At 33.3% G+C, this 13425-nt stretch overlaps 1 protein-coding gene across 5 annotated transcripts in view; it reads right to left on the bottom strand.

Annotated features, from left to right (window-relative positions):
• ARB2A (ARB2 cotranscriptional regulator A) overlaps positions 1–13425 on the bottom strand; it is a 398527-nt gene that overhangs the window by 290997 nt on the left and 94105 nt on the right. For all 5 annotated transcript variants that reach the window (XM_074328744.1, XM_074328741.1, XM_074328742.1 and 2 more), the window contains exon 4: positions 8859–8924. In XM_074328744.1, the coding sequence (XP_074184845.1) occupies positions 8859–8924 (66 nt within the window). The remainder of the gene's footprint in view (positions 1–8858; positions 8925–13425) is intronic.

The following is a 13425-nucleotide window of genomic DNA, read 5'->3' as shown; positions in this document are numbered from 1 at the left end:
GAAATTTTAAAAAAGAACCAAATAGAATTTCTGGAGATTAAGAACTCAATAGAAGAAATTAAGAATGAAATAACCAGCTTAGGTAGTAGAGTTGACCAGATGGAGGAAAGAATCAGTGACATCGAAGATAGAAACCTGGAAATTACACAGGTGGAAGAAGAAAGAGACTTGAGACTTAAAAGAAATGAAAGAACTCTACAAGAACTTTCTGACTCCATCAGAAAGAGCAATATAAGAATAATGGGCATACCAGAAGGAGAAGAAAGAGAGAAGGGAACAGAGAATATATTCAAACAAATTGTCGATGAGAACTTCCCAAACTTGTGGACAGAACTGGATCCTCGAATCCAAGAAGCAAATAGAACACCTAATTACCTCAATCCCAACAGGCCTTCTCCAAGGCACATTGTATTGAAGCTGTCTAAAATCAACGACAAAGAAAGAATCCTCAAGGCAGCCAGGGAAAAGAAGACGGTAACCTACAAAGGAAAGCCCATTACATTATCATCAGATTTTTCAGTAGAAACTCTACAAGCCAGAAGGGAATGGAACCAAATATTCAAACTATTGAAAAAGAGAAATTATGAGCCAAGAAGAATATATCCAACAAAGATATCCTTTAGATATGAAGGAGGAATAAAGATCCTTCCAGACATACAGAAGCTGAAGGAATTTTCTAATACACAACTTGCACTACAAGAAATACTAAAGGAGGCTATTCGACCACCATCAACAGGGACAATTTGTGGCAACCAAAACATAAAAAGGGGGAGAGTAAAGGCCTGAACCGGAATATGGGAATGGAGAAAGTAAGCGTGCTGAAGAAAATGGAATACTGTAAATATCAAACTTTCTTTTACATAAACTTAAGGGTAACCACTCAAAAAAAATCCAGAACTGAAATATATACTGTAATAAAAGAAGAAACAGAGGGAAATGTCATAGAATACCACCACACAGAAATAAACAGACAACAACAAAAGGCAAAGAAACAATGGAGACACAGCCTTACCAGAAAATGAAAGATAGAATGACAGGAAATCCTCACATATCAATAATCACCCTAAATGTAAATGGACTGAACTCACCAATAAAAAGGCACAGAGTAGAAGATTGGATCAAAAAACTAAACCCAACCATATGCTGTCTCCAAGAGACACATCTCAGTTACAAGGACAAGCATAGACTCAAAGTGAAAGGGTGGAAATTGACACTCCAAGCAAATGGTACCCAGAGAAAATCAGGTGTAGCCATAATGATATCAGATGAAACAGACTTCAGGGTGAAAAAGATAACAAGAGACAAAGTTGGACATTTCATAATGGTAAAGGGACTATACAACAAGAAGACATAACAGTCATCAATATTTATGCCCCCAATCAGGGAGCACCGAAATATACCAAGCAACTACTAACAGAACTAAAGGGAGAAATTGACCAAAACACAATTATACTAGGGGACTTAAATACATCATTGACAGCTATGGATAGATCATCCAAACAGAAAATAAATAACGAAATAGCAGCCCTAAATGACACATTAGATGAAATGGACATAATTGACATATATAGAGCACTTCATCCTAAAACATCAGACTATACATTCTTTTCTAGTGTACATGGAACATTCTCAAGGATAGACCATATATTGGGACATAAAATCAGCCTCAGCAAATTTAAGAAGATTGAAATCATACCAAGCATATTCTCTGATCACAAGGCTTTGAAATTGGATATCAACTGCAAAAAGAAAGCAGGAAAAAACACAAATACATGGAGATTAAACAACATACTTTTAAAGAATGACTGGGTCAAAGAAGAAATTAGAGGAGAGATCAAAAGATACATAGAAACAAATGACAATGAAAATACATCCTACCAAAATTTTTGGGATGCAGCGAAAGCAGTTTTAAGAGGGAAATTTATATCATTACAGGCCTATCTCAAGAAACAAGAAAAATCCCAAATAAATAACCTCATGTTACACCTTAAAGAACTAGAAAAAGAAGAACAAGTGAAACCCAAGGTCAGCAGAAGAAAGGAAATAACAAAAATCAGAGCAGAACTAAATGAAATAGAGAACAAAAAGACAATAGAAAAAATTAATGTGACAAAGAGCTGGTTCTTTGAAAAGATTAACAAAATTGACAAACCCTTGGCTAGACTCACTAAGATAAAAAGAGAGAAGACACTAATTAACAAAATCAGAAATGAAAAAGGGGAAGTTATCACGGACACCACAGAAATACAAAGGATCATCCAAGAATACTATGAAGGACTATATGCCACCAAATTTAGTAACCTAGAAGAAATGGACAAGTTTTTAGAAACATATAGCCTTCCAAGGCTGAACCACGAAAAACTGGAAAATCTGAACAGACCGATCAGCAGTAATGAAATTGAATCAGTCATCCAAAACCTTCCAAAAGCAAAAGTCCGGGACCAGATGGCTTCACTAGTGAATTCTACCAAACCTTCAAAGAGGATCTAATACCAATCCTGCTCAAACTCTTCCAAAAAATTGAAAAAGAGATAGTACTCCCTAACTCATTTTATGAGGCCAGCATTACCCTGATATCAAAACCTGGTAAAGACAACACAAAAAAAGAAAACTACTGACCAATATCTCTGATGAATACAAATGCAAAAATCCTAAACAAAATTCTAGCAAATCGAATACAACAATGTATTGAAAAGATTATTCATCATGACCAAGTGGGGTTCATCCCCAGGGCACAAGGATGGTTCAACATACACACATCCATCAATGTGATACATCATATAAACAAAATAAAGGACAAAAATCATATGATTATATCAATTGATGCAGAAAAAGCATTTACAAGATACAACATCCATTTATGATTAAAATACTTAATAAAAGAGGTATAGAAGGAAAATACCTTAACGTAATAAAGGCCATATATGACAAGCCCTCAGGTCATCTCATAATTAATGGTGAAAAACTGAAGCCCTTTGCTCTACGTTCAGGAACACGACAGGGCTCTCCCCTTTCACCTCTGCTTTTCAACATAGTGTTGAAGTCCGCGCCAGAGCAATCGGGCAAAAGAAAGAAATAAAAGGCATCCAAATTGGGAATGAAGAAGTTAAATTTTCACTCTTTGCAGATGGCATAATGCTGTATATAGAAAACCCTAAAGACTCCACCAAAAAGCTATTAGAAACAATCAACGAATACAGTAAAGTTGCTGGCTACAAAATCAACGTACAAAAGTCCATTGCATTCCTATATACTAACAATGAAATCTCAGAAAAAGAAATACAAAAACAATTCCTTTTGCAATTGCAGCAAAAAGAATAAAATACCTAGGAATAAACTTAACCAAGGATGTGAAAGACCTATATGCTGAAAACTATAAGACATTTTTGAAAGAAATTGAAGAAGACACAAAGAAATGGAAAGACATTCCGTGCTCATGGATTGGAAGAATCAACATAGTTAAAATGGCCATATTACCCAAAGCAATATACAGATTTAATGCAATCCCCATCAAAATCCCAATGGCATTTTTAAAGAAATAGAACAAAAAGTCATCAGATTTGTTTGGAACCACAAAAGACCCGAATAGCCAAAGCAATCTTAAGAAAAAGAACAATACTGGAGGTATCACACTCCCTGACTTTAGCTTGTACTACAGGGCTACAATAATCAAAACAGCATGGTATTGGCAGAAAAACAGACACATAGACCAATGGAATAGAATTGAGAACCCAGAAATTAAACCACATAAATATGGACAGATAATTTTTGACAAAGAAGCTAAAAACATACAATGGAGGAAAGACAGCCTCTTCAATAAATGGTGCTGGGAGAATTGGATAGCCACGTGCAAAAGAATGAAACTGGACTGCTATCTGTCACCATGTACCAAAATTAATTCAAAATGGATCAAAGACTTAAGCATAAGACCTGACACAATAAACTGCATAGAAGAAAACATAGGTACTAAACTTATGGACCTTGGGTTCTAAGAGCATTTTATGAATTTGACTCCAAAGGCAATGGAAGCAAAGCTAAAATAAACGAATGGGACTATATGAAACTTAAAGCTTCTGCACAGCAAAAGAAACCATCGACAAAATAAAGAGGCAACCAACTGAATGGGAGAAGATTTTTGCAAACAGTGCCTCCGATAAGGGGCTAATATCCAAAATATACAAAGAACTCACGAAATTCAACAACAAAAAAACAAACAACCCAACTGAAAAATGGGCAGAGGAACTGAAGAGACATTTCTCCAAAGAGGACAAATGGCAAATAGACATATGAAAAAATGCTCAACATCACTAATCATCAGAGAAATGCAAATAAAAACCACAATGAGATATCACCTCACTCCAGTTAGAATGGCTATCATCAACAAAACAAATAGTAACAAGGGTTGGAGAGGCTGTGGAGAAAAAGGAAACCTCATACACTGTTGGTGGGAATGCAGACTGGTGCAGGCAGAGTGGAGGTTCCTCAAAAAATTACGAATAGAATTACCAAATGACCCAGCAATCCCTCTACTGGGTATCTGCCCAAAAAAACTGAAAACATTTATACATAAAGACACGTGAGCTCCAATGTTCATTGCAGCTTTGTTTACGGCAGCCAAGACATGGAAACAACCAAAATGTCCTTCGATAGATGAATGGATAAAGAAGTTGTGGTATATATACACAATGGAATAGTATTTGGCAGTAAGAAAAGATGATATAGGAACATTTGTGCCAACATGGATGGATCTTGAGAGTATAATGCTAAGCGAAATTAGGCAGAAAAAGCAGAGAACCATATGATTTCACTGATATGTGGTATATAAACCAAAAACAACAAAAGAACAAGACAAACAAATGAGAAACAAAAACTCATAGACACAGACAATAGTTTAGTGGTTACCAGAGGTAAAGGGGGGTGGGTGTTGGGAGATGAGGGTAAGGGGGATCAAATATATGGTGATGGAAGGAGAACTGACTCTGGGTGGTGAACACACAATGGGATTTATAGGTGATGTAATACAGAATTGTTCAACTGAAATCTATGTAATTTTAGTAACAATTGTCACCCCAATAAATTAAAAAAAAGAATTTTAAAAGAGCTGCACAATGCTAAGAATTAAAGTGATGTAATTATACCTTTATTATTAGTAATTAAATATGAAGGAACAGAGGTATGAAGTGTAAAACAATCACATTAGCTTCAAGTTCATGAGCTGCCCAGAGCGAACAGATTACGATGATGACAGCAGGTACCACTGAAGTCACAGTGGAAGAGAAGTGGATGAGAAAAGGGAAAACCAAATCTAAGTAATTTCCTTTTAGCTAAGAATATTATATGACAACAGAGGAATTATTCCGTTAAAGTGGCTTAAGAGAAAATGACGATTAAAAAAAAATTTAAAAGGTATGGCTGTAAGTGTATAATAAAAAAGGCCAAAGAGGTTTCTAGTCATTCATTTCCCAAAGAGTACATTTAAACATGCACAAATAAAAGTGCCTCTTAAAGTCAGTGAGGCCTTAATGAATCCGGCAATGGCCATGGAAATGAACATGTTTGTCTTAATGAAAAACACCTGTAGCTATGGACTTGCCAGTACGGGCCCATCACTGTTTTTCGTTTGTTTGTTTTTTCCTATTTGACCAAGTCCCCTGTTACCAAGGAACTCAGTCATTTTTTTTTAATTAAAGTTTATTGGGATGATAATTGTTAGCAAAGTTACATAGGTTTCAGGTGTACAATTCCGTAATACATCATCTATATATCACATTGTGTGTTCACCACCCAGTCAGTTCTCTTTCCATCACTGTATATTTGATCCCCTTTACCCTCATCTACCAAGTCCCTCCCCCCCTTACCCTTACCCGCTGGTAACCACTTACCCTCTGGTAACCACTAAACTATTGTCTGTGTCTATGAGTTTTTGTTTCTTCATTTGTTTGTCTTGTTCTTTTGTTGTTTTCAGTTTTATATACCACATATCAGTGAAATCATATGGTTCTCAATTTTTTCTGTCTGATTTATTTCACTTAGCATAATAATCTCAAGATACATCTATGTTGTCACAAATGGCACTATTTCATTCAATAGTGTCAATTTTTTTAAGCAATGGAATGTTGGTACTTTAAATTTCATAGTAATCTAACACTGGAAGAGTATGTATTTTCAGAAGATAAAAATGTGATTTTTATATTATAATGTTGAAAAATTTTTAAGAGGCTATAAATTAATGTAGCCATGAATAAATGAATAAAGTTTTACTTGAATATCTATATAAGTTGACATTAAAAGTATGAGAACATTAGAAAAGTCAAGGAAAAAAAACAATGAAAGTGAACAATGTAATGGTACTAAGGACTAAGGAGTAAGAGCAGTATTTAAGCTGAGTATTGGTTAATATTCATCTCGATTTAACTCTGACTCTGCAGTTGGTAACTGTAACTTAATCTGTATAAAGTTAGTGATAATTTTCAATAGTAAAATATCTATCTGAATAATTTTTCTTCATTAACCTAAGATAGAAATGGTTGTTCCAAGGCCATTTATCTTCAAATAACCGTAATTCATTAAGCTGAGCTTTCATGAAGGAATACATACATATAAAGATTATTCCAATGTACTACCCCACTTTACTGATAAATCAACTTCAAAGACCGACCAGTCAGTGAGACTGTACCAAACAATTTTTAGCAGTAACAATTCATTTGGAAATGCTCATGAACCCCACTAATCGTGATGTTCATTTAAAAATGATTGAATAAACTGAATGAAAATTTTGTAGCCAAGTTATTAAGTTAATTCATGTATCCAATATTCTACACAAGTATGAGATACTACAATTGAGAACATTTTGTACCTACACATGTGAAGTGGGGAGTAAACATGAGACATGATCATAATCATTATCAAATCATGAGCTCCATAAAGTGCTGTCATTTAGAAAAGTTACAAAGCAAGTTTTTCTTTCCTTATTAAATAGTTCAACTATAAAACTAAAACTTAGTTCATCATCAGTAGAAAAAAGTTAGGTGGTATTCCTTTAGTTAAAAAGAACAATTGTACCAAAAAACAAAACAAAACAAACAAAACACACTCACTGCTACCATCTACCTTGGATTTAAGAGAACTCAGGAGAAAACTGTAAGTTATGGAAGAAAATTTTCAACACTACATATAATATGTGATGATAATTTAAGGAGAGATTAATTTCCTAAAACAAAAGAAATTTTGTTTATTTTCAGTTTATAAAATCAGGGAGTCTTTACTAACCAAAAATGCACATGACACTTATTATAGGTCTTACGTAATATTAAACTCTCTCTATGCTTATTAGCTTTATAGTCTAAACTTAATGAGAGAAAATAAGGTCAAAAAAACAAACTCTGTCTAAACCTAATTTCAGGCTTTCTATAAAAGAAATTAATGAAACTTAATCATATAACATGATCTATATGGCCAATTATCTTGTGTTTTGTTCTGGAAATCTAGGAGATTGAAGTGAGTTTAAAGGTTCCATGAAACTAGAAGTATTATAGAGAACTTAATATTAATTGTGCTGTAACAATTAATTAACCTAGGGCTCTTTAAATATCATTCTTCAAATACTTTGAAAGAAATAAAATTTTTAAAAATGAAGACTAGACAAAGTGATAAAAATTCTACATTGACATTTAGAAGACCAAAGTCAATACATAGTTTGAACAGCATAACACACTAGGCCTCACATGAAAACTAAAACAAAAAAGTCTGAATTCCAAAAGGACTAGTATATTCACTCCCCAAAAGATAACAAAATCTTGGTTTTCATGTATTTCTAAAGGAAGGAAAAGTTTCCAAATAAACACTGGCTATTACATAGAATAATAGTTTATTCACTAGTACTTCATAAGCATTTGGAATAGTGCTTGGCACCCTTAAATAAATATATGTTGAATGAATGAATGAAAAATTGTATAAATAATTAATAATGTGATCTGTTCTTGACGTTATCTACAGAAAATTAAATATAAAACAGATTTTTTAAAAAAATTGAACATGGAATTAATTTGTGAGGACAGATAGTATAAAGAAATCCTCAAACCCTACAATTCATAGTAGAATAATATTACCCAAAGAATTTAAAAATGTCATGCAAAATTTCATGAAAACAAAATTATCTATAGGCAAAGTCTTGTGCCTTAAATGAATTACTTTTGCTAAGCCTCATATATATCATAAAATCAGAAAGTTGTCAGGGAGAGCAAAAATCATCTAATCTAGTCTCACCATCACTTCATATATAAGATTACTATTTCTCCGTTTGAAAGCTTAATATTTCATATTTCACATTAAAAACAAAAAGCTTTTCTTGAGAATTTGAATCTCAGAACAAATTTCAGACTTTTTCACTCTGAAATGGCAATGTGCAAAATTTCAAAAAAATGTTCTGGAATTTGGGACTATTGAGAGGAAATAACATAGAAAAAAAATATAATAAAAATGAAATTATTAAAGAGATGGTGAATGTCTAATGCAACAAAAAGTACATTGGTTTACTTCACTTCAAATAAATAAGTAAAAATAAATTATATCAATATAATGAAGGGTGGAGAAAAGGGTAGTCTTTTCATTCTGTTATCCTTTAAAAAAAAACACTAGAAATCAGTCTTTCCTTTATACTGAAGAGTATTACTTTTTGAGAGTTATTGTGCGCAATGAGATTAGATATACTGACAAGCATTTAATACTACCTTTATCAATATCAAAACACTAGGATCTTAACATTTAAACTTATCACAGTTAACCTAAAACAGAAGTTTTCTTCTTAATTGAAAACTATTTTATTCAGAAGTACAAACATTTTAAAAAATTGGACTTACTGGAATAGAGATTTTTTTCAAATTACAGTCCTTTTCCAGGAGTTCATATACATACTTCGTGATGATCTAAATAGGAAAGAAATAACACCATAAGATGCAATGTTGTCCATTATCAAAATTCACATAAATTAGTATAACTTATTGCTCTGACTATCTATCTGAAAATGTTTTTACACAAAATTAAGAGACTCTTTACTGATTACTTGCAATGGTTTACTTCCTGTTGTTGTGTGAATAATTATTGGCCTTAATACTAAAGATCAGGACTAGTTAATATAAACTCACAAACAAGGACTTTCTATTTTTCAAAGCAATACTCTTTTTTCAGTATTTTTACAATGTTTTTCCCCTATAATTTCCCTATAGATATCATATCTAATATAGTACTATTGTGACTCTGAATCCCAACACTTGTTTTGTGTTCACTGAATTTAGGAGGAAATGGTCAGAGGTATTCTACACACAAAGAGAAAACTGATCCAGCAAAGTCAGGCACCACTGGTTAATACTGTTTGTGGTAGGCAGAAACATGGCTACCCAAAGATGCCCACATCCCAACTCCCAGAATCCGTTAATATGTCACATTACATGGTAAAGGAGACTTTGCAAATACGATTACCATTAAGAACCAAAGATGGGGAGATTATCTTAGAATATCTGAGTGGGCCCAACAAACCATAAATTCTTAAAAGTGGAAGAATAGTGTGCCAGAAAGATGCAAAGTGAGAAGACCTTCATTGGTCAATGATAGTTTTGAAGGTGGAAGAAGGAGATTCAAGGAATGTAGGAGAAAAGGCTGAATCAGAGCCTGGAGCACAGAAAGTATAAGGTAAATCTAAAAAAAATTATTTTGCACCAAAAATTAAGAAAATACTGAAGAAAGAGTGATGAATAAATGTTAAAAGGACACAAAACCTGCTTGATAAGAATCCATCTAGCCAAATCAGGTTTAGTAGAGGCATCAAACTAATGACTTCAATGGATCACATAACTTACTGAATAGAATAAGAATCTATGAGTCCATAATGATATAAATAAAGTAAAAAGAGGAAAGAAAACTCTTTCTTATATTGGAATGCCAATTAATGCATATAGAAGAAATGGTAGAGTTAGAAAATCATCAAAAGATGCTAAAATTAATACGTAGAAGTTTAATAAATAACATAGTCTCAAGTATCTTCCCCCAAATTACTGATAAATTACAAAGAGAAAAATAATAGTAACTATATAATATGACCTGGCAGACATCACCAATATTGGAGCAAACCAAAATCATGTACTCTTGATATCATGCATTGAGGACAAAGACCTCATCTAAGCTACTTTTGTTAAAAATGCAACCTGATTATGAGACTACATATGACAAACTCAAATTAGGGGTTATTCAACAAATGTCGTATACTCCTCAAAAAATGTTAATGTTAAGAAAAATAAAGAAAGGCTTAAGGAATGGCTCCAGATTAAAGGAGAATAAAGAAACATGACAGCTAAATGCAATGTGTAAACCTGGATTTAATCCTAGACTTAAGGAATATCAGCTATTAAGTACATTATGTGACAATTAGCAGAATTTAAACATAGCTTATAGATTGATAATACTGAATCAATATAAACTTTCCTAATTCTAATAATTGTACTATAGTTATGAAGAGAATAATAGGAAATAAACAATGTATTAGTGGCAAAAGGAATAATGGTTCCAACTTTACTCTCAAATGGTTTAGAGAAAACAATTATATAAGTAATATACAATATATGTGGTTCCTTGTAATTACATAACTTTTACGTGTGAAATTATATCAAAACAAAACATTATTTTAAAATTTCCCATACTGTCCATATTCCTAGTCCAGGTGTTATTGACACTGCGGCTATTTCCACAAGTATTTTATTGGAAATGAGGCAGATGACAAACAGGGTAACAACAGTTTCCTTTCATTAAAACATTTTAATTTATTGAAATGTTAAAGAAGACTACAGCTATACTTGAGACAATTTTCATACATGATTGCCTGTCAAACCAAAGACTCACTGGAGCAAGCCCTATACTTGCCGTGTTTGTTCCTATGTTCATCCCCCACCTAAAATGCTCTTAACTTCCCCCATTTTCTCCAATTGCTCAAAAGACAATTCAAATGCTACCTCCGACTTGAAGTTTTCACTGATGCTGTCAAGACCCCGCCTTTCTTACGACATTTAGCATTCCATCATGATTACCTTACATTTCTCATTTGCCCACTGAACATATTCTACTTTATTGTAGCATGAACCACACTGTAGATGCACAATACATGAACAATGAATGAATGAAAAATGATTGGTAGTGTTTGCAAACATGTGACATTTCAATTTATTAAAAACTGTAAGTAATACACTTTAAAAACATTTTAAAAATTAATTTTTATTGAAAATAAATTCACAAGTTTTAAATTAAACATGAAAACAATATAAAACAATATACACTGAGAAGTCTCACTCCCTCCCCGTCCTCCTCCATGGGTGCCCCCCTCACTCTGTCTCCTATTGGTAATCTTACTATTTAGTTTCTTACGCATCGTTCCAGTGTTTCTTAGTGCCAATATAAGCATATAAAAATGTATTATTTCCCTCTCGTTCTTAAAAAAACACAGTATACTATATACTATACACACTGTGCTGCACACTGTGTCCTCATTATCTTCTCTTATAGCAGACTAAATATATCGTGTTACTTTATCATCTAAAAATTTATACTGATGAGCTACCTTCTCAGTAACAGAGTCCTTTTTTATTCTTTTTTTACTAGTCATAGTGTTCCATTGTGTGGATGTACCATAGTTTAATAAATTTAAAAATATTCAATGCTTCTCAAAAATATTCACGAAGTAACACATATATAACCTTAAGTATTGTTTATTAAATCCTATGCAAATTAAATTTACAAAAATTATTACGTTGAGACTTAGAATCATTTAAAATAAAGATGCACCCTATAAGTTAGTCAATTACTTAAAAAAATAACAGCCTTTCCTCTTAATGTCCCATTTATCTACACTCTACATTCCATCCCAGTTCCCTCCTAGGAAGGGATGGAGGGAGGAAGGGTAGGAAACAAGGAAGCTGAGATCGAGGAAGGGACGGACACAGGGAAAGAAGGAAGAAGAAAGAAACAAAATTTCTTTTAATCATTTTATATTATTATTATTTTAACATTTTCAGTAATGTTAGTTTGTCTAAGCCTAAAAGGGCTCCTCTAGCATCTTTACATTAAAGAGACTACGATACGAATGGCAATGCTGATTGGAACAAAAGAACATCTACCCTGGGTGGATATCCTCTTAAGTAAGAACTATACCTTAAATTTCATGGAAATCATCTCCATCTCATCCCTGTTTCCCCCTTATAAACTTTTACTTCATTCTTAGCGTGTACATTCTCAACTTTAAAACAAATCTTTTGAAGTAGCTGCTTTTTCAGCATGTCTTTGAAATAAAATGCATTCCTCCAACTTTCCATTATCATTCCTGGAGTTCTAGTCTACGAGTATATCCACAATTGTTCTTCATTTATATCAGCTTCAGATCACTTGCTCTCACATTTTCCTCTCACCTACTTTAAAAAAGAGTCCTCCTTATTCTAAGCCTTCATTTCTTCCCAGTAACCAGATTCTTAAATAGCTTACCAGACAGACAGACTTGAAATGTATCAAATGAACTACAGATATCTCCTCTAGTGATTTTATAGGCACCTCAAATTCAGTATGTTCAAACTGAATCCATCTCCAAACCTATTTCTCCTCCAGTGTGTTCATCAACTCCGTAAATGGCACTATCATCCACCTAACTGTTCAAGCCAGAAGCGTAAATGTCATGAATCCTTCTTATTCATCCATCCCTTACAATCAATCAATTCCCTTCAGTTATTGGAAGATCCCCACATTTCCCCATCTCTACTATCACCATTCTAGTCTATCAACAGGTTATTATCTCTTCCTGGACTGCTTCTGTAGCTTCCTTCTGCAATATCTAACATGATAAATTGTCCTTCAGATCCTATCTCCTGTCAGCAGACATATTACTCCTTTAAAAACGCAAATCTAATGGTTTCCCAGTGCTGTAAGTAAGGATAAGGCCCCAATCCTTAAAACCAGCAAGGTCCTACATGATCTGGCCCCTGCCTAATTCTCAAAATTCATCCTATAACTCTGTTTCCTCATTCTCTCTATTGTATAGCCACACTGACTTTCTTTTAAATTCTCAGATGTATCAGGATCTTTTTCACCTCAGAGCCTTTGCAAACGATGTTTATTCGCCTGGAATACTTGTCCCATTCTTTGCTTATGTAGCTTTAATATCTTCCTTGCCTGGCCTCCAATCTATCCTCAAGACACAGCTAAAAATTTTGTATTCCTCCTTCCTAATAACACTTAGATTATTAATAATGTCTTTTCCAAGATCTGTCTTTGCCACTAGAATTTAAGCTTCTGGAAGAGAAGCAACTATATATATTTCTCTTGAGCTGAATGTCTAAGACCCAACTCATGTAATGGCAATCAAATGTTTTTAAATAATGATAATAGCAAACATAT

This window comes from Rhinolophus sinicus, linkage group LG03, assembly GCF_036562045.2.
Source record: "Rhinolophus sinicus isolate RSC01 linkage group LG03, ASM3656204v1, whole genome shotgun sequence".
NCBI classification, from domain to species: Eukaryota; Metazoa; Chordata; class Mammalia; order Chiroptera; family Rhinolophidae; genus Rhinolophus; species Rhinolophus sinicus.
The sequence above is the reverse complement of the archived record's forward strand: the minus strand, read 5'-3'. Positions and strand labels throughout refer to the sequence as shown.